Here is an 18,840-nt window from a genome sequence, read left to right on the forward strand (position 1 = left end):
TGCCGGTGCCGCCTGAAGAACTTCCTGCCTCTGCCGGGCCTTGAGCATGCATCTGCGCATGCTCAAGGCCTTCTCATTCTCCCTCTCGCTGAGATTCTCGCTGTTAGTAAACAACCAGCATGGTCTATGTCTATCCATTAAACATTGTTAAAGACAACAGTTTTTAAGCTGCTGCAGAGATGAAATACCTTGAGTTCAAAGCTACTTTCACCATGCTGCAGGAGATTAGTAAAATGGAACAAAGCTGACCAACAGAACAAATGCACAAAAAAATAACAGAATCTTCTGAGTGCCATAAAACCTGCCAATGACACCTAATTTACCTGATCCTTCTAAATCCCTTCTTATGTACTCTTCAGAATTATCTTCAAACGCCTCTTCATCAGCAGCTAAGAAAAACATTTCAATATTTATTGCATTTAAACCAAAAAGCATACTATTTATTGTTTTAAACTGCTGAGAAATCAAAATTCTTTGTTGATTTCACATAAAAAATACATCTGCACTCAATCGAGTAAACAGCCATTATTGATCATCACGTTCTCAGTGGTACTGTTCTATCAGACTTATGATAAAATAAACTCTAGTTACATAACAAATGAAAAGTACCTGCACATATACAAAATGTTAACGAATGAAAGCTTGACAGTGATGGCTGCTACACATGCAGAAGGATCTGGAATTAAAGGCTTTAGAAACAGACGACCCTTACTTTCTTATCACTGTGATGTCTGTATTTATTACCCTGATATATTTAGATTTGAGTGTGATCATTGTGGCATATTCCACCAATGAGGTGGGGTAGAAAAATAGTTTAATAAGGTATTTAAAGTTCACTTCTGATATTTGCTGAGAAATCATTTTGGACAAAAGAGGTGCTGTTAAAATGCAGATATTTTAGTTGATATCAGACTTTTCATCACTCCTTTGATCAGTAGGGCCTACATGCAGTGGTGGGTGAGGCTCTGGTCATCTTTCTGGGCAGACTGGATGGACCATGAAGGCCTTTTACTGCCATCATTTACTGTGTAACAAATGCAGCCACCCTCCCTCCCTGAGATCGACTGCTTCATTTTTGTTATGCTCTCCAGCTTTACTGGTATACTGGACAGCGAGTTTGTCAAGTCTGAAACAGCAACTATGTTTGTATTACTTCTCTACTAGCAAAATACTTATCTGAAGATTTTTTTAATTTAAATTTACACTATACAAAACGGACTCTGAAATATAATAGATCCACCTGTTTATACTAGTCTTAAAAAAGAGGGAGGTAGACAGGGGAGGAAGAGGAGGAATTTAAATGTAAGTTGAATTTCCTGTCTAAAGCTTGTTCTAGCATAAATGTATCTTTCAACCTATTCACCTACTAAACAGTGTGCTAAATCAAGTAGACTTGGGAAAAGCAAAAACTAGTTGCAGAATCTTCCATGTAGCTTGTTCCTTTACTGAACAGGCTTGAAGTTCTTCTAATAGTTCTGTGTGAAAAAGTTGCATTTTAACTCATTTTTGTATACCGACATTGTGTGCTTACTACTACCGGTACATCTATGTTTTACTTTGTGCTAGATGAGTAGTAGTTTATCTCAAATAATTCTTACCTCTAAATTCCATATTGGGTACTATAACTTTTTCACAGATACTTGTCAGCGTATTTGGGTCTTCAAATAGATTCTTGTAATGAGGTCTTTCACAAACCGATGCTAGGAACTGAATTGCATTACTTACCAACTGGATAAAAAAGAGAAAAAAAAAGAAGCATTTTTAGCTAAATGTTTTCCTTATGACTTATTATACAGCAGCTTTAGACTATCCTACTTACCAAGTCATATTTTACTTCCTGGCCTGTTGTGACTAATAAATTCCAGATTGCTGTGACAAAACGAGGTAGGTATGGCTGAAACTCCTCATCATACTTCTGAGCATACAAGGCAGCATTATCACAGATCTGCGATTTCAATAGCTCCAACAATCCAGCTTCCTCTTCATCCTCACAGAAAAATTCCAAACACAAAAAGTCACCAAAGTGAGACGTTTCCTAAGGCTCATGAGCTCTATTTCATTCTACAAGGTTTGCTCTACTATGAGGGTATAAATAATAATAATAATTTATTTTCTTGTATACTGCCCCACCAAAAGTTCTAGGCAGTTCACAACAGAGAAAAAAATAAGACATTTCAGTTAAAAAATACAATCTCATACACACTACATCTAATACAGCAATTAATACAACACAGTTAAAATACAGCTTCAAAAACACACAGCTGTTGATACCTCTATTAAATACTAGATTGATTAAAAAAATTAAAAACAACAGAACCTGATAAAAACACCATGTTAAGCATATTAAAAAAAAAAAACCCCAAAAAAAACCACCACCAACATTCTTGTTTATCAAATAGATGAGTTTTTAATAATTTCCTAAATATAGGGTAAGAATAAGCTTGGACAATCAACGGGCTTATCCAGGAATTCATCTTCCACGTCTGATATTCCAATTAGAGAATGACACGGTGGCGGTTTACCCGCGGCTACCGCGTTTAGCCGCGGGTAACCTGCCGGAACGGGGAATGAAAAATAGCAGTCGCTGCGGGGACGGGGACAAGGCCATTCACCGCCCTGTGGAGCGGTGAATGGTCTTGTCTCCGCAGTGAGGTATCAAGGATCGCGTGGTCCCCGCAGCCACCGCCCACCCGCCTGTAGCGTTTAGCCAGCTCCCTCCCTCCACCTCACCTTATATTTCGAGTTTGCCGGCTTCCTTTTTCCCGAGCCGCACGCGTTCAAAAAGCCGTGCACGCGTGGCTGCGCGAGTCAATCAATCTTCTCCTCTGATGCAACCGGAAATAGGAAGTTGCAGGAGAGGAGAAGTTTGATTGACTCGCGCAGCCGCGCGTGCACGGTTTTTTTGAACGCGTGCGGCTCGGGAAAAAGGAAGCCGGCAAACTCGGAATATAAGGTGAGGTGAAGGGAGGGTGGGGGCTGCTGGACCTTTATTTAAGTATATAAATACTTATATAAATATTGAGGCCTCTGCCTCTTGGGGCAGAATGATTTGTTTGTAATGTCTGCTGCTGCTCATCATGGCTGGAAGCCTTAGCATCTCTCTCCTGCAGTATCTAAAAATCATACCAGGGAGGAAAGAAAAGAATATTCTTATCCCTGATTTATGTTTATAATCCTTATTAAGTGGCATTTCAGGAAGCAGGGCCTTGCTGAAAAACAAGCTGCTCTGGAGTGCACATGCACAATCACAAATTCAAACAATTACCCCTAAAATGGTAGGATTAGTAGAGGCAATCACTTGTTATAGAGTTGATGGAGGCAAAAGAGGAAAGTTGTCACTCATTCAAAGGACAAGTACCTTAGTCTGATGATCTCTTTTATCACCTACTTTCCCCCCACATTCACATGCATTATTCTAAAACATAGCACTGGGACGCAATGACTTTTGTACTACAAAACCCCTGGCCTACATTTCTGGCACCTATCTTTGCCTACAACAGTCCACAGTCTGCAATCAGCAGATCATGGCAGAGGAATCCCTGATCAGCTGAGCCAGCAGGATTCCCCAAAATCGTGGCTTTGGGAAATCCTACCAGCTCAGGTGATTGGGGATTCCCTTGCTGCGATTATCTGAACCAACAGAGCAAACACCAATTCCTCTCTCTCTCTCTCTGACCCCTCTCTTCCACCCACCTACCGACTGATTCCCCCACTACCCTTCCAAGCAGTGGCGTAGCGAGGGTAAGAGGTGCCCGGATTGGTGATGTCCCTCCTCCGCCCTCTTCTCCACCCCACCCCTGCTGCATGCGTGAACACCCCATCCCTACCCCGTACCTCTTTTGACTTTACTGTTTTGTTGTGGGTATTCTCCCCTCTTTAGCAGAACTGGTTTATCATTTTAAAATCATGTGTGGCACCAATGGCAAGAAAATATAATGATAAAACAGCAACTAATTTTGCCTATTTTTATATATTAAAAAAAGTACTACATTTGAAATGTATATCACCCAGTCCATAAGGTGAATGTCCATATTGCTGTCTGTTGTTCTGCTGAGCACTGGCATTGAAACAGCAAAATGCATTTATTGCATACTTGTCCTCTGTCAGAAACAGTATGGTGGTATATTAGTTGTGTTTATAAAAATTTATAAACAAAACCCTGCCAGCTGAACATCTCTTTCTCTAGTTCAGCAGCAGGAACTTTGATTTATAAGAACGGAATAAGCTAAATATTAGAGTACTAAGGCTTATATGGATGCTGCGGGGACGGTGACGGGGCGGTGAATGGGATGGCAGTGGCGGTGACGGGGCGGTGAAAGGGATGGCGGTGACGGGGCGGTGAAGGGAACGGTGGTGACGGGGCGGTGCAGAGGATGGTGGGCCGGGGACGGGGCGGTGACGGGGACAGATTTTTTTCCCCGTGTCATTCTCTAATTCCAATGTCCTGTGCAAAAAAGTCTTATAACGACAGGCCCTTGGGGTAGGGAAAATAAACATACCTGAGTTCCTGGTATGTTTTTTTGAATTAAATAATTTCAAGTAGGATACCAGATAAGAGGGTAGTAATCCAAAAAGAACCTTATAACAGATACACCCGAACTTAAAAAACACTCTGCTCCCATACTTGGTCACACCAATGATCTATCTATCTTGCCCAGTATCCTGTTTCCACTGTGGCCAATCCAGGTCACAAGTACATGGCAAAAATCAAAATAGAACCAACATTCATAAAAGACTATGGACTTTTCCTCCAGGAACTTATCCAAACCTTTTTTAAACCCATCTACACAAACCACTGTTACCACAGCCTCTAGCAATGAGTTCCAGAGCAGGAAAATTTACCTGTAGCAAGTGTTATCTGAGGACAGCAGGCAAATATTCTCGCTTGTCCATACTGTGCTCGTGCTAGTGCCTTCCCACCCGACAGTGGCTCGCAGGACCATCAATTCAGTAAAAAAGCTAAGCAGCAGCCTGCTGTCCTCGGATAACACCTGCTACCAGAAGATAATCAAGTATAAAATCTCACATGTGGGACTCCACAGTTGCCAGGAACATGACTCTGGAAGAGGTTATCTACTACTAAATTTCAAGATGAATCCCACTAGTATCCAACCAAGGAGTTTGTAAGGCTTGCCTATTCTATTATATTTTATCATAAAATCAACTATCTAGCAATGTAACTAGTGATCGCCGTTTTGACTTTTCTATAACAGACTAAAGGATTACTTATCTCGTGGAATTCTCAGTTGCTGCTGTCCCTTGAGTATATCCTTTTTATTGATTTATAGAACCGCTGCTCCATTTTATTTGGTTACCGTTTTATTTGGTAACCTGCGCTGCCACGGAATCTACCTTGGGCTGAGCGAACAGCTGCTGACACTCCTGTGCGCCCTAGGATACAGCCAAGCAGTCATCTTGACAACTTTAAGAGACCCTTCAGGAATATCCCAATGCTCCATGACTGATATCAGGATGCCAGGGAAATGAGGAAAACTGGGCTCTCATTCCACTCACTGAAAGACTCTTTCTGGCTTGCGTGCAGAAGGAAAAATTGAAAGGGGTAACAGAGTCCTAAGGAGGAGGTATTCAAAAACTGGAGTGGATTCCTTCTGCATGGCTTGCGAGCACGGGGATATTATCCATCCATCCAGAATGATACACCTATTGCACTAGAAATAGCAAATGCCACTTCTGACATTCTAAAACACACACTTAATGCATCGAATATGGCTCTGGCTAGGAACTCTCTTGTAGTAAACAAATTCTTACATAACTGTGGGGATTCTTTAAGTTTGTTCTGAGGGAAGAATTCCTCATACTCTGAAAACTGTTTAAGCAAGAATTTTAAATAAATGGAAGAACAGAACTTGTAGTCCACAATTCTATTTATGAGCATTGATGATTGAAAAATATGTTTGCCAGAGTGTCTAGTGTTCTGATTTCCCTTACAGGAGAAGCAGAAGCATAAGACCTTGTACTGCGGGAGCGTTTTAGAGTTGACTCCACAATTAAGAGAGTGATGTTGAAGTTCTGTTCTCTCAAACTCTGGACACTTATATTTTGTACATTGTGTCAATTTTTTTAGGCACTATCTGGACTGATAGTTGGATATCTTTCATGACCCTAAAGATAATTTGATACGGTCATTTGGTAGCGATTCATGGTCAAGAAGCTTAAAAAGCTCAGTGAGTTTCTTCCTCTGTCTCCATTTCAATGGGAAGAGCTCAACCCATTAATCTTATAAAGCCAGTAAAAGATATGCTCTCTAGTACTCTGTCTTTGAGGTGGAGAAAGATCAGAAGGTGTGCCATAGGATTCTTCTGCTGGCAAATTTGGCAGATCCTCAGAGTGGTTTGAGATATCTGAATCACTCATCAAAATATTCTCACCTAGGCAAATCTGGGAGTGTTTATTGAGCTGCATCAAAGCAGGGGTCGATCCTTTGACCAAGAAGATAACCTGAAATCAAGAAGAGGTGAGCCACCTCATCCTCAAATCAACACCTCGCTCTATCCTTGGGCTGAGCTGAAGCTGACATGAACGTCTTTAAAACCTGTGCAAATTGCATCAGCCCCAAAAGCTCATATTTGAGAATAGCCTGGATTTCCTCCTGAAGCATCAGCATCTGCACCAGAAGAGAGACTAGTGTGGGAGACCTCGATGTCGAGGCAAGCCTGGAAGGAGACATGATCTGTAATGATAGCAAGCGATGTACAGTGCATCGATGAGGTGAACGCCTAGGATAATGCCATGCCTAGCAGGGGAAGAATGTTTATGCTTCTTAGCTTTCTTACATGCTACCTCCTCCAATAGGTGAGGAATGGAAAAAAAAACGACAGAGCTCAATGCTCGACCCTATAGTCGATGCATACGGTGTTGATACCGGCTATGTGTTGGGTTCCAAATCTCCTGCCATGCTTGATGTCATGTCAAACCAAAAAGAAATTGTTGGACTTTGTGCTCTCTTTTGCATATGCAGACAGAGGTCACAGCGAACATCCTGATGATCAGGACCTAGACATTGAAAACACCAATTATGGAGGTCATAGCCTGAAATGGTCTGATTACATCGAGTACCTGTACATTTTTTGAAGCTGCTCAGCACCCTCTTTGACATGGAGGAAAAAACAGCAGATGCAAATTCAAAAGGCTTGATGGTCTAGGGAGCTTGAGTGAAAAGTACACAAAAAACCATCAACACTCCCTGGCACGAAAACGGTATCAAAATGACCTAAAGTCCAAAAAATAAAAAATGAAGAAAATTTAAAAAAAATTTGAAGGAAGGACTGTTAAAAAAATGAGAAAAAGAACTAAGGAGAAAAATACACAAAGGCACTAAAAGATATTTAAATTTGACATGCTTAGAAGAAAACGAAGACACAGCTTCTCGGCTCCACGGAAAACTTAGAACTAATGGTCCCTCAAGCAGATGCCAGGCAGGAAGACACCAGCACACAAGCAATACGGACACGCCCTATGAATTTAAATTTAAAATGCACTTGGCATCTTACCTCTGTTCACACTGTCAGGCTCCACGGTCCGCTGGATGGCTTTGGGGGGGGGGGAGCAAGAGGAGCTAGTGGTTTTAGAAGCCACATGTTTCTGAAGCTGATTTTTATATTACTGGATGAGTGTGTTTCTTTTAGAGATGCTGTAATGGCTGCAATTGTTAAGCAGTATCAAGGCAGACCAACAGTCCGAGTGCTGTCACCCATGTATCCACCTTGCTTGAGCTACTGCCAAGTATGGGTACTGCATTTGAGCAAGCATGAGGGCTCTAGGTGGTATTAACACATTGGCTGACTACCCTCAATGGTGCCAGAGTTGGGTCTGGACCTTCACAATAGCTATGCGGTCAGAAGAAAAAACGGCAGATCTGCAGTCTAAGAGGAAGACTTCCAAAACCAGCCATTTGCTAGGGTTATTGTGAAGATGACTTCTGTGTTTGGTCTACTAGAGCTTTCCTACTCTTGCATTTTATTTGTTGTGTTTATTTAGCAGAGGAGGGAAGATGAATCCTTACAGAAGCAGAAAGGGAAAAACATGAACGGAGATGGAGGAGCTGTCCTGAGCACAGGAACACTTGCACAAGTGCTGAAAACTCAAGGTTCTACAATAGCCAAAGGAGAGCTCCAGAACACAGAATCTGTCAGATAACATAACCCATCTTCCCTGCTTTTCTACAGAGAATGACATTTCTTATGCTTTCTTTCCTATAAATTATCAACCTAGACTTATAAGAAGAAGAAAACACAAGACCTAAAACTCTGGCACCTTACATCTGAAATAAGTCACTTAAAATACAGGCTTAAGTTTAATACAAATACTTACATCAGTTTGCAAAAGTTTATTATCCAAAGTTAGAAGGCTATGGAAATTGGTCATCCAAGTCTCCATGTTGTCTTCAAAAAATTCAGGAAGATCCTAGAAAGACATAACAATGTAATCAAATAGAGAACAAATTTTAAAATGCTCCCTCCCCCAATAAGCATTAAGATGAAACACAGGTTAAGAATTTTCACAAAAGTTAGATTACCTGAAAGTTTAAACTGTAAAACAGTTTTGCAATCAGAATGAGAGATGAGAAGAGAACTTTCAAAGCACTGGCATCATTTGCATGTGTATTGCAAAGCTCGATGGTGGCCTACAAAAAAAGAAAGCAACCATGAACACCCTCCATCTGCTACATCTTGAGGGGGAGAGTGTGGCACAGTGGTTAAAGCTACAGCCTCAGCACCCTGAGGTTGTGAGTTCAAACCACCACTGCTCCTTGTGACCCTAGGTAAGTCACTTAATCCCCCCCTTTGCCCAGATATGTCAGATAGATTGTGAGCCCGCCAGGACAGACGGGGAAAAATGCTGGAGTACCTGAATAAATTCATGTAAATCGTTCTGAGCTCCCCTATGAGAACAGTATAGAAAACTGGATAAATCAATAAAAAAATTCATTGGAAAAAAAAAAAAAATAGTTCACGTGCAACTGGCATCAGAGACATGATCAACAAACATCTATTTGTGATATTCTGAAAGTTCAACTACTATAGCATCAATCCCTGTAGACAAAGCTGATAAATTAAAGGAGAAATTATGGAAGCAACTCAGCACTGAGCAGCAGTGCAAAATCGCACACCTGCTTGTGCTTCTTCTCAGCAGCCGAAGACACTCACAGGCAGCCAGTTAACAGCAGGACAGGAACTTGGAAAGTTTGTTCCTGCCCGCTGCACCTCCACCGACGATCACCAGTAGAAGTATGAGCCTGAGGCTAGGACAGGGAGAGTGGCAGGCTGCATAGCCAGGAAGGTAGGGAGGGTGCATAGTCTGACGGGGGAAGGAAGGGGGCTGGGTGCAATGCCTGACAGGTGAGGGAGGGAAGAGTGCTGGGTGCTGTGCTTGGTAGAAAGGGAGCTGGGTACAGAGCCTGACAGGGCAGGGCACTTAAATATTAAGCCGCCCGACTTATATTCGAGTCAACCATTTTTTATTTTTTTTTCCTCCTTTTGGGGGGAAAAGGAGTCTCAACTTATATTCAAGCATATACAGTATGCTAAAACAAACGACAGTCTAATACAGACCCCTGGGAACCCCACTATTTACTCTAAACAACTTCCACACAGCTAGAATTCGTAATCACCAACAACCAAAAGAAGTTTTTTTGCAGTTCCTTTGAAAACAGTTTACTAGTTTAATATCAAGGCTTTTCACATTATTTTTTGCAGGCTTTACATTCCCTTTCCCTAAGGCAGCCACGAAGCGAAACGCTTTTGGCCATCATCAGTTGGGGCAGGTGCCTATGCCTGGACACACTGAAAGATAAGTTCACCGAGGACTGCTTTTTGCTAATTTATTCTACTAATAGCACTAACTGTGTCACTGAACAGTATCTTTTTTACTAACAGCGCGTGAACTATTTACTATTATAATTGCTACTAACAAGTTATACTATTTACTGTCAACAAACTACAACATAGGCTTGATCTATAATAATAATAACAGTTTATATACCGCAGGACCGTGAAGTTCTATGCGGTTAGGTTTGAAGCTATAACACAGACCTGAAGGAGGTTTTTATGCCGATGACGTTATTTGCCCTCTCTAATTGGAGGAGGATTTCTTCCCTAACAGGGTTCCGAGGCTTTCCTCCTCTCAGTGAAGTGATATATGCCGCTATTACTTTGTCACTGCTTGGTTCACAGCTTTTGGTTGTTAGTGAACCCCACTATTTATCCTTCTCTATTGAGAATATTAACCATTTAAACCTACTTATGTTAGAGGTCTCTTCCTATCTTGATTTTAGAAAATTGTTAAAGACAACTCTTTGATAGGCTGGTATCTTAATGCATTCTGCTTCATTTTGTCAATCAAGTTCTTTATATTCAACTTGATGTATTTTATCTGTTCTACTTCTTTCCCTGCCATGTCGGTATTTTCTGCATTATATTGTAAATGCTTTTTGACTTTATGTTTTTAAGTCCATTATTCTAATTTGTATTTTATCTGTATCCTGTGTATTAGCTCACCTTGTTGTGAACCGCCTAGAACTTTTTCAGTATGGTGGTATATAAGAATAAAATTATTATTATTATTATTACTACTCTGTTTTCTTTCAATCAGTTCTTAGTCCATAATAGGACAATATCCCCTATCCCATGATTTTCTAAATTTCTTAACATAAGCATTGCTTCTGCCGGGTCAGACCAGGGGTCCATCGTGCCCAGCAGTCCGCTCCCGCGGCGGCCCCCCCAGGTCCATGACCTGCAAGTGATCCTTCACCTAAATCGTTTATTCCCTATTCATTTACTATCCTGTATAGTTACCCTCTATCTGTACCCTTCAATCCCTTTCTCCTTCAGGAAGTCATCCAATCCCTTTTTGAAACCCAATATTGTATTCTGTCCTATCACCTCCTCTGTGAGCTTATTCCAGGTGTCCACTACCCTCTGAGTAAAGAAGAACTTCCTAGCATTCGTTTTGAATCTGTCTCCTTTCATTTTTTCTGAATGCCCTCTTGTTTTTGCTGTCCCCGCTAGTCTGAAGAATTTGTCCCTCTCCACCTTCTCTATGCCTTTCATGATTTTATAAATCTCTATCATGTCGCCTCTAAGTCTCCGCTTTTCCATGGTGAAGAGCCCCAGCTTCTCCAGCCTTTCAGCATATGAAAAGTTTTCCATGCCCTTTATCATTCATGTCGCTCTTCTCTGGACCCTCTTGAGTATCGCCATATCCTTCTTAAGGTACGGCGACCAGTATTGAACGCAGTACTCCAGATGCAGGCGCACCATCGCTTGATATAGTGGTAGAATAGCTTCTTTCGTTCTGGTAGTGATACCCTTTTTGATAATGCCCAACATTTTGTTCGCTTTCTTTGAGGCCGCTGCACATTGCGCCGCCAGCTTCATTGTTTTATCCACCAATACCCCAAAATCTTTTTCTAGGTTGCATTCCACCAGTACCCTCCCTCCCATCGTATAGCTGTACATCGGGTTCCCTTTCCCTATATGCAAGACTTTACATTTCTCTACATTGGAGCTCATCTGCCATCTCTTTGCCCACTCACTCAGTTTGTTCAGGTCTCTTTGCAGTTCATTGCATTCCTCAACAGTTTTGACCCTACTAGAGAGTTTTGTGTCGTCCGCGAATTTTATATCTTCGCACTTCGTCCCTTTTTCCAGGTTATTTATGAATATATTGAACAGCAGTGGTCCCAACACTGACCCCTGTGGGACACCACTTGTGACCCCTTTCCAGTCAGAGTAGTGTCCCTTAACTCCTACCCTCTGCTTCCTGTCCGCCAGCCAGTTCTATGAACGTCCCCTACCACTCCGTGGCTCCACAGTTTTCTTAGTAGGCGCTCATGAGGTACCTTGTCGAAGGCTTTTTGGAAATCCAGATATAAGATGTCTATGGGATCACCCTTGTCCAATTGTTCGCTTATCCCCTCAAAGAAATGTAGTAGGTTTGTTTGGCATGATCTTCCTTTACTGAAACCATGCTGGCTTGTTCTCTTCAGATTATTTTTTTCTAAATGTTCATTGATACTTTCCTTGATCAAAAATTCAGCCATCTTCCCCGGAACCGAGGTTAAGCTCACCAGCCTGTAATTCCCTGGGTCGCCTCTCGATCCCTTTTTGAAGATAGGTGTAACATTCGCTATCCTCCAGTCCTCCGGGATTACCCCTGTTCTCAAGGATAGGTTACAAATCCGCCGCAGTAACTCCGCTGTTTCGTCTCTGAGCTCTTTCATGAGGTACTTTGTCAAATGCTTTTTGAAAATCCAAATACACAATATCAAAAGGCTCACCCTTTCAAAGAAATGCAGCAGATTGGTGAGGCAAGATTTCCATTGACTAAATTCATGTTGGCTTTCTCTCATTAATCCATGCTTATGTATGTGTTCTGTCATTTTGTTCTTCATAACACCATTTTGCCTTACCAAAGAGCAATTGGCCTTTGAAGGGAAGTATGCTCAAGGTGGCTTTGGAAGTTGAATCTCCTGCCCATTGCATGATCCAAAGCATTATGCAGGCAGAAACAGAATAAGCTGAAACTTTGCTCATGACACTGAATATGTCATACAGCACATCAGCTACATAATCCACTCCCGCTATTAACAATGGGGGCGGACAAGATTAGTCATCCACCGTGTGAATCTGACTTTATCTTGCATAACAGGTTCATACCACGAAAGAAGCTGCTGCTGCCGCTTTTATTCCCAAAGCCAAGGCCTCAAATTGCCTTTTGAAGACTACATCTACCCTGCGGTCCTATGCATCCTTTAAAGTCACTCTACCTTCACTAAACAGATTACATTTGGGAACTTGAACTACTAAGGAATCCACCTAGGGTGGTGAATTCAGGAGCTATAGGATACAACTTTGCCATGGTCCTGGCAACCCTCAAAAGCCCCTCTGGGACCTCCCAACGATCAATGAACAGCATTGTAACATCTGGATGAAAGGAGGAAAAAAGTAATCTGGCATTCAGAACACTGTTGGGTTGCTTTTTTTTCCTTCTTCTTAGCTACAGTATTTCTGGGCAAGAATCCAAAGCTCTGCCCGGTACTGTTCTTAGGTTCCAACAACTGAAGTCTCCGTCAAAGCTCACTCCAGTCCATCTACACCAGGGATCTCAAAGTCCCTCCTTGAGGGCCGCAATCCAGTCGGGTTTTCAGGATTTCCCCAATGAATATGCATTGAAAGCAGTGCATGCACATAGATCTCATGCATATTCATTGGGGAAATCCTGAAAACCCGACTGGATTGCAGCCCTCAAGGAGGGACTTTGAGACCCCTGATCTACACCATCCCAGCCATTAAAGCCCTCCCCATCCCATCCTCCACCAAACAGCCATATATATGACTGGAGATATCTAACTCACCTCAAATTAATATATGAAAATTTTAAAAAATACAAGTCTTTTAAAATATAAAGCACCATCTTCCCCTTATTTTTTTTTTCAGCTATACTGGTTTTCCTTGTTCAAATTTCTGTTGATTCAAATATATTTAATGCACATTTTCTTCCTTAAGATATCTGCATGTTCCAATAACCAAAGAAGCATGTGGGGAAAGTTTATCAAATTGTAGCATACCTTAAAAAGGTTTGTCAAAGGTTCTGCAAAGGCATCAAGCACAAGTTTAATTTCTGTCCATAATTCATTTGATTTAAATTCATGGCGATATCTAGTAAAAAATAGGACAATATTCAGTAATTCACTTAATTCTTTATTATCTATATAAACAACTTCTATACTGCTTATAGGCAGACTTTTACAAAGCTGTGCTATCAAGCAGCACAGCACTGTAAAGGATCTATTACTAATCAATGTCAATTCAAAGTGGTTTGCAATATTACATTCACAACTTCCAATACTATACTGTAGTAAAACTAAATCATATGAGCCAAGCAATTGAAAATGCATATCTGAAAAATGTCACTAAAGGGACAATTTCCTACATTATCCTGCATTTCACTTAAATTATAGCCATTCCATAACACAGAAGTGCCTCAACGCTAAAATGTAATTTTCTTTGAAAGCCTATAAAAGAGAGAAATTAGATCTTACCTGCTAGTTGCCTTTCCTTGAGTTGCCTTCAGACTAGTCCAGATGCTTGCATTTCATTTCTGCAACTGAGAACCACTGAACTAGTGATATCGTACTTAAGTATCCTGTGTGGTCCCTCACTGATAGATCAATACAGCAGGAAAAAAGTCACTAATCCCAAGGTTTTCTGAACATCTACCAACCAAAAACCTGAACCACCACAGAAAAGCAAAGGTCAATGCTGAATCCCAAAGAAGTATGAAGAATCCTTTCTACAACAGTTCTTTCTCCAGCAATGAATGGGTTCTGGACTAGTCTGGAAGGACTTAAGGAAAGAAAATTAGCAGCTAAGATCTAATTTCTTCCTCTTAATTCCAACAGACCAGTCCATATGCTTGGGAAATATTAAAACAATACTCATTATAGGAAGGAACCAGACAGACCTGACATTAAGATCTTAGTCTCAAAGTTTGTATCCTCCACTACCTGTAAAGCCAATCTGTAACGATGCACAAAGGAAATGAATGACCAAGTGACAGCCTTTCAGATCTCCTGCAGTGGAATCAGGATATGTTCTGCCCAAGAAGAGGTTTGACCCCTGGCTGAGTGTGAATTCAGTCCCAGAAGGACTGGACAATTCTTGACAAGGAAAGATTAGGTGCTTACCTCGTTAATTTTCTATCCCTGAACACTCAGGTAGTCAACCTCTTCTTGTGAGAACTCTTGAAAGAAGCTTCATTTGCATTATTTTGCTCCTCCTCCCATTGTAACAAAGCAGTAAGCCAGCCTTAGAGAGGAAAAATAAGAGGAAGGGGACGGGGAATCACAAACAGAACAAGCTATGGAATACAATGAAGGGTTCATTGAGGTTGTGTTCTGAATTTAGATCCAGAAAAAAATTGTTAAAAACCCATCTATTTGTTAAGAGCTTTTTATAAGTAAGAAGATATTGGTAGTTCTTTCATAAGGACCAAAGATGATCTGGGGCACTGATATTTTACATGATTTTCAATTGTGAGAAGATAAGTTTCATCCATTTTCAATACATTGCATAATAGTATTTATCTGTTAATCAGAAGTACTGCAATGATTGGGTGGTGAGGTTTTTTGGGAACTTGTTCCACTTTTTCCTCCATGTCTCTGAGCACTACTTTCCCACATGAAAATTACATCATATAATTAGTTTAATTTTTTTTTATTTATTTATAAACACTTTTGTGCAAGCATGTTGTTTATTATTTTTCTTCTTGATTCTTTCACACTTCCTTATTAGGACTGCATTTTCCTCCGTTTTTGTTTTTAACTTTGTCAACAAATGAGCAGAGCAGCCTCCTGCATCATCAGACTCCTCCTAGTTACCCCCTGACAATTGACGTCCAAGATAACCCAAACAAACTTGCCCATCAACACAACTGGAACTCTAATGCCAGCGAGATGGCTCTGGTGTCCAGAACACTGATTAACCAAAACGCCTCCTCCGGAAACAAGCTGCCATGAGCCAAGCGACCGAGACACTGAGCTCCCCAGTCAAGGAAACTGGCGTGCGTGAGAAGCACTATCCACTGGGGCTGATCCAGACTCACTCCCTGCACCAGACTGGAAGAATGGAGCCACCAACAGAAAGTGCGACAAACCAACCCCCAAAGAGGAATGGGAGAGTCCATATTGTGCAACTGGGGCGACCACCACTAACGATAAGCATACTGAAGCAGGTGCATGTGACCCCGGGCCCACCGAACCACGTCCAGGGAAGCCACCACTGACCCCAAGACCTGGAGAAAATCCTGTGCCTGAGGACACTGGGAAGCCATCGGAAGGCGAATATGTAACATAGTAACATAGTAGATGACGGCAGATAAAGACCCGAATGGTCCATCCAGTCTGCCCAACCTGATTCAATTTAAATTTTTTTTTTTTTTAATTTTTTTCTTTTTAGCTATTTCTGGGCAAGAATCCAAAGCTTTACCCGGTACTGTGCTTGGGTTCCAACAGCCGAAATCTCTGTTAAGACTTACTCCAGCCCATCTACACCCTCCCAGCCATTGAAGCCCTCCCCTGCCCATCCTCCACCAAACGGCCATACACAGACCATGCAAGTCTGCCCAGTACTGGCCTAGTTCAATATTTAATATTATTTTCTGATTCTAAATCTTCTGTGTTCATCCCACGCTTCTTTGAACTCAGTCACAGTTTTACTCTCCACCACCTCTCTCGGGAGGGCATTCCAGGCATCCACCACCCTCTCCGTAAAGTAGAATTTCCTAACATTGCCCCTGAATCTACCACCCCTCAACCTCAAATTATGTCCTCTGGTTTTACCATTTTCCTTTCTCTGGAAAAGATTTTGTTCTACGTTAATACCCTTTAAGTATTTGAACGTCTGAATCATATCTCCCCTGTCTCTCCTTTCCTCTAGGGTATACATATTCAGGGCTTCTAGTCTCTCCTCATACGTCTTCTGGCGCAAGCCTCCTATCATTTTCGTCGCCCTCCTCTGGACCGCCTCAAGTCTTCTTACGTCCTTCGCCAGATACGGTCTCCAAGACTGAACACAATACTCCAAGTGGGGCCTCACCAATGACCTGTACAGGGGCATCAATACCTTCTTCCTTCTACTGACTACGCCTCTCTTTATACAGCCCAGCATCCTTCCGGCAGCAGCCATTGCTTTGTCACACTGTTTTTTCGCCTTTAGATCTTCGGACACTATAACCCCAAGGTCCCTCTCCCCGTCCGTGCATATCAGCTTCTCTCCTCCCAGCATATACTGTTCCTTCCTATTATTAATCCCCAAATGCATTACTCTGCATTTCTTTGCATTGAATTTTAGTTGCCAGGCATTAGACCATTCCTCTAACTTTTGCAGATCCTTTTTCATATTTTCCACTCCCTCTTCGGTGTCTACTCTGTTACAAATCTTGGTGTCATCTGCAAAAAGGCACACTTTTCCTTCTAACCCTTCAGCAATGTCACTCACAAACATATTGAACAGGATTGGCCCCAGCACCGAACCCTAAGGGACTCCACTAGTCACCTTTCCTTCCTTCGAGCGACTTCCATTAACCACCACCCTCTGGCGTCTGTCCGACAGCCAGTTTCTGACCCAGTTCACCACTTTGGGTCCTAACTTCAGCCCTTCAAGTTTGTTCAACAGCCTCCTATGAGGAACTGTATCAAAGGCTTTGCTGAAATCCAAGTAAATTACATCTAGCATATGTCCTCGATCCAGCTCTCTGGTCACCCAATCAAAAAATTCAATCAGGTTCGTTTGGCACGATTTACCTTTTGTAAAGCCATGTTGCCTCGGATCCTGTAACCCATTAGATTCAAGGAAGTACACTATCCTTTCTTTCAGCAACATTTCCATTATTTTTCCAACAACTGAAGTGAGGCTCACCGGCCTGTAGTTTCCTGCTTCATCCCTGTGACCATTTTATGAATAGGGACCACATCCACTCTCCTCCAATCCCCAGGAATCACTCCCGTCTCCAGAGATTTGTTGAACAAGTCTTTAATAGGACTTGCCAGAACCTCTCTGAGCTCCCTTTGTATCCTGGGATGGATCCCATCTGGTCCCATGGCTTTGTCCACCTTCAGTTTTTCAAATTGCTCATAAACACCCTCCTCCGTGAACGGCGCAGAATCTACTCCATTTTCTCGTGTAACTTTGCCAGACAATCTCAGTCCTTCTCCAGGATTTTCTTCTGTGAACACAGAACAGAAGTATTTGTTTAGCACATTTGCTTTCTCCTCATCACTCTCCACATATTGGTTCCCAGCATCTTTTAGCCTAGCAATTCCATTTTTTATCTTCCTCCTTTCACTAATATATCTGAAAAAAGTTTTATCTCCCTTTTTTACATTTTTAGCCATTTGTTCTTCCGCCTGTGCCTTCGCCAAACGTATCTCTCTCTTGGCTTCTTTCAGTTTCACCCTGTAGTCCTTTCTGCTCTCCTCTTCTTGGGTTTTTTTTATATTTCATGAACGCCAACTCTTTCGCCTTTATTTTCTCAGCCACTAGGTTGGAGAACCATATCGGCTTCCTTTTTCTCTTGTTTTTATTGATTTTCTTCACATAAAGGTCCGTAGCCATTTTTATCGCTCCTTTCAGCTTAGACCACTGTCTTTCCACTTCTCTTATGTCCTCCCATCCTAACAGCTCTTTCTTCAGGTACTTTCCCATTGCATTAAAGTCCGTACGTTTGAAATCTAGGACTTTAAGTATCGTGCGGCCGCAACTGCAACTTGACCACTCGAGCCTCTGACAGGAAGACTCTCTACAAGTTGATGTCAAAGAGAACCCCAAGTTACTTGAGATGCTGAAATGGAGCCAACCGGCTCTTGGACACGTTGACTACCCATCCCAGCAACTACAGGAACTCCACCACCCGTGCCATAACCTGGGAGCTCTCCTGAAAGGACTTTGTTCGGATCAACCAGATGTCCAGAACAGAATGCCTTCTTTGCGTAAGGGGCCACCACAACCACAATAATCTTGGTGAATGTCTGCAGAACTGTAGCTAGACCAAAAGGAAGCACACAAAACTGAAAGTGCCTTCCCAAGATCGCAAAGCAAAGGAACCACTGATGGGAGGCACGAATCGGAACATGCAAATAAGCCTCCATCAGATCAAAAGAGATCAGAAATTCCCCCAGCTGAACCACCAGAATGATAGATCTCAGGGTCTCCATGGAAAGGATGAACCTCGGAGAGCCCTGTTGACACCCTTCAGATTCAAGATGAGCCGAAAAGTCCCCCCCCTTTCTTGGGCACCACGAAGTAAATAGAATACCAGCTG

The 18,840-nt window shown here is 42.0% G+C and overlaps 1 protein-coding gene across 4 annotated transcripts in view; it reads right to left on the reverse strand.

Moving 5' to 3' along the window:
• The window catches only part of CSE1L (chromosome segregation 1 like), a 147,426-nt gene that overhangs the window by 92,623 nt on the left and 35,963 nt on the right, over positions 1 to 18,840 (reverse strand). For all 4 annotated transcript variants that reach the window (XM_033963264.1, XM_033963261.1, XM_033963262.1 and 1 more), the window contains exons 6-11: positions 13,589 to 13,679; positions 8,537 to 8,644; positions 8,332 to 8,424; positions 1,820 to 1,987; positions 1,599 to 1,728; positions 324 to 389 (exon numbers count right to left, since the gene is read on the reverse strand). In XM_033963264.1, coding sequence (XP_033819155.1) covers positions 324 to 389; positions 1,599 to 1,728; positions 1,820 to 1,987; positions 8,332 to 8,424; positions 8,537 to 8,644; positions 13,589 to 13,679 — 656 coding nt within the window. The remainder of the gene's footprint in view (positions 1 to 323; positions 390 to 1,598; positions 1,729 to 1,819; positions 1,988 to 8,331; positions 8,425 to 8,536; positions 8,645 to 13,588; positions 13,680 to 18,840) is intronic.

Source organism: Geotrypetes seraphini, chromosome 11 (assembly GCF_902459505.1).
Source record: "Geotrypetes seraphini chromosome 11, aGeoSer1.1, whole genome shotgun sequence".
Lineage (NCBI taxonomy): Eukaryota > Metazoa > Chordata > Amphibia > Gymnophiona > Dermophiidae > Geotrypetes > Geotrypetes seraphini.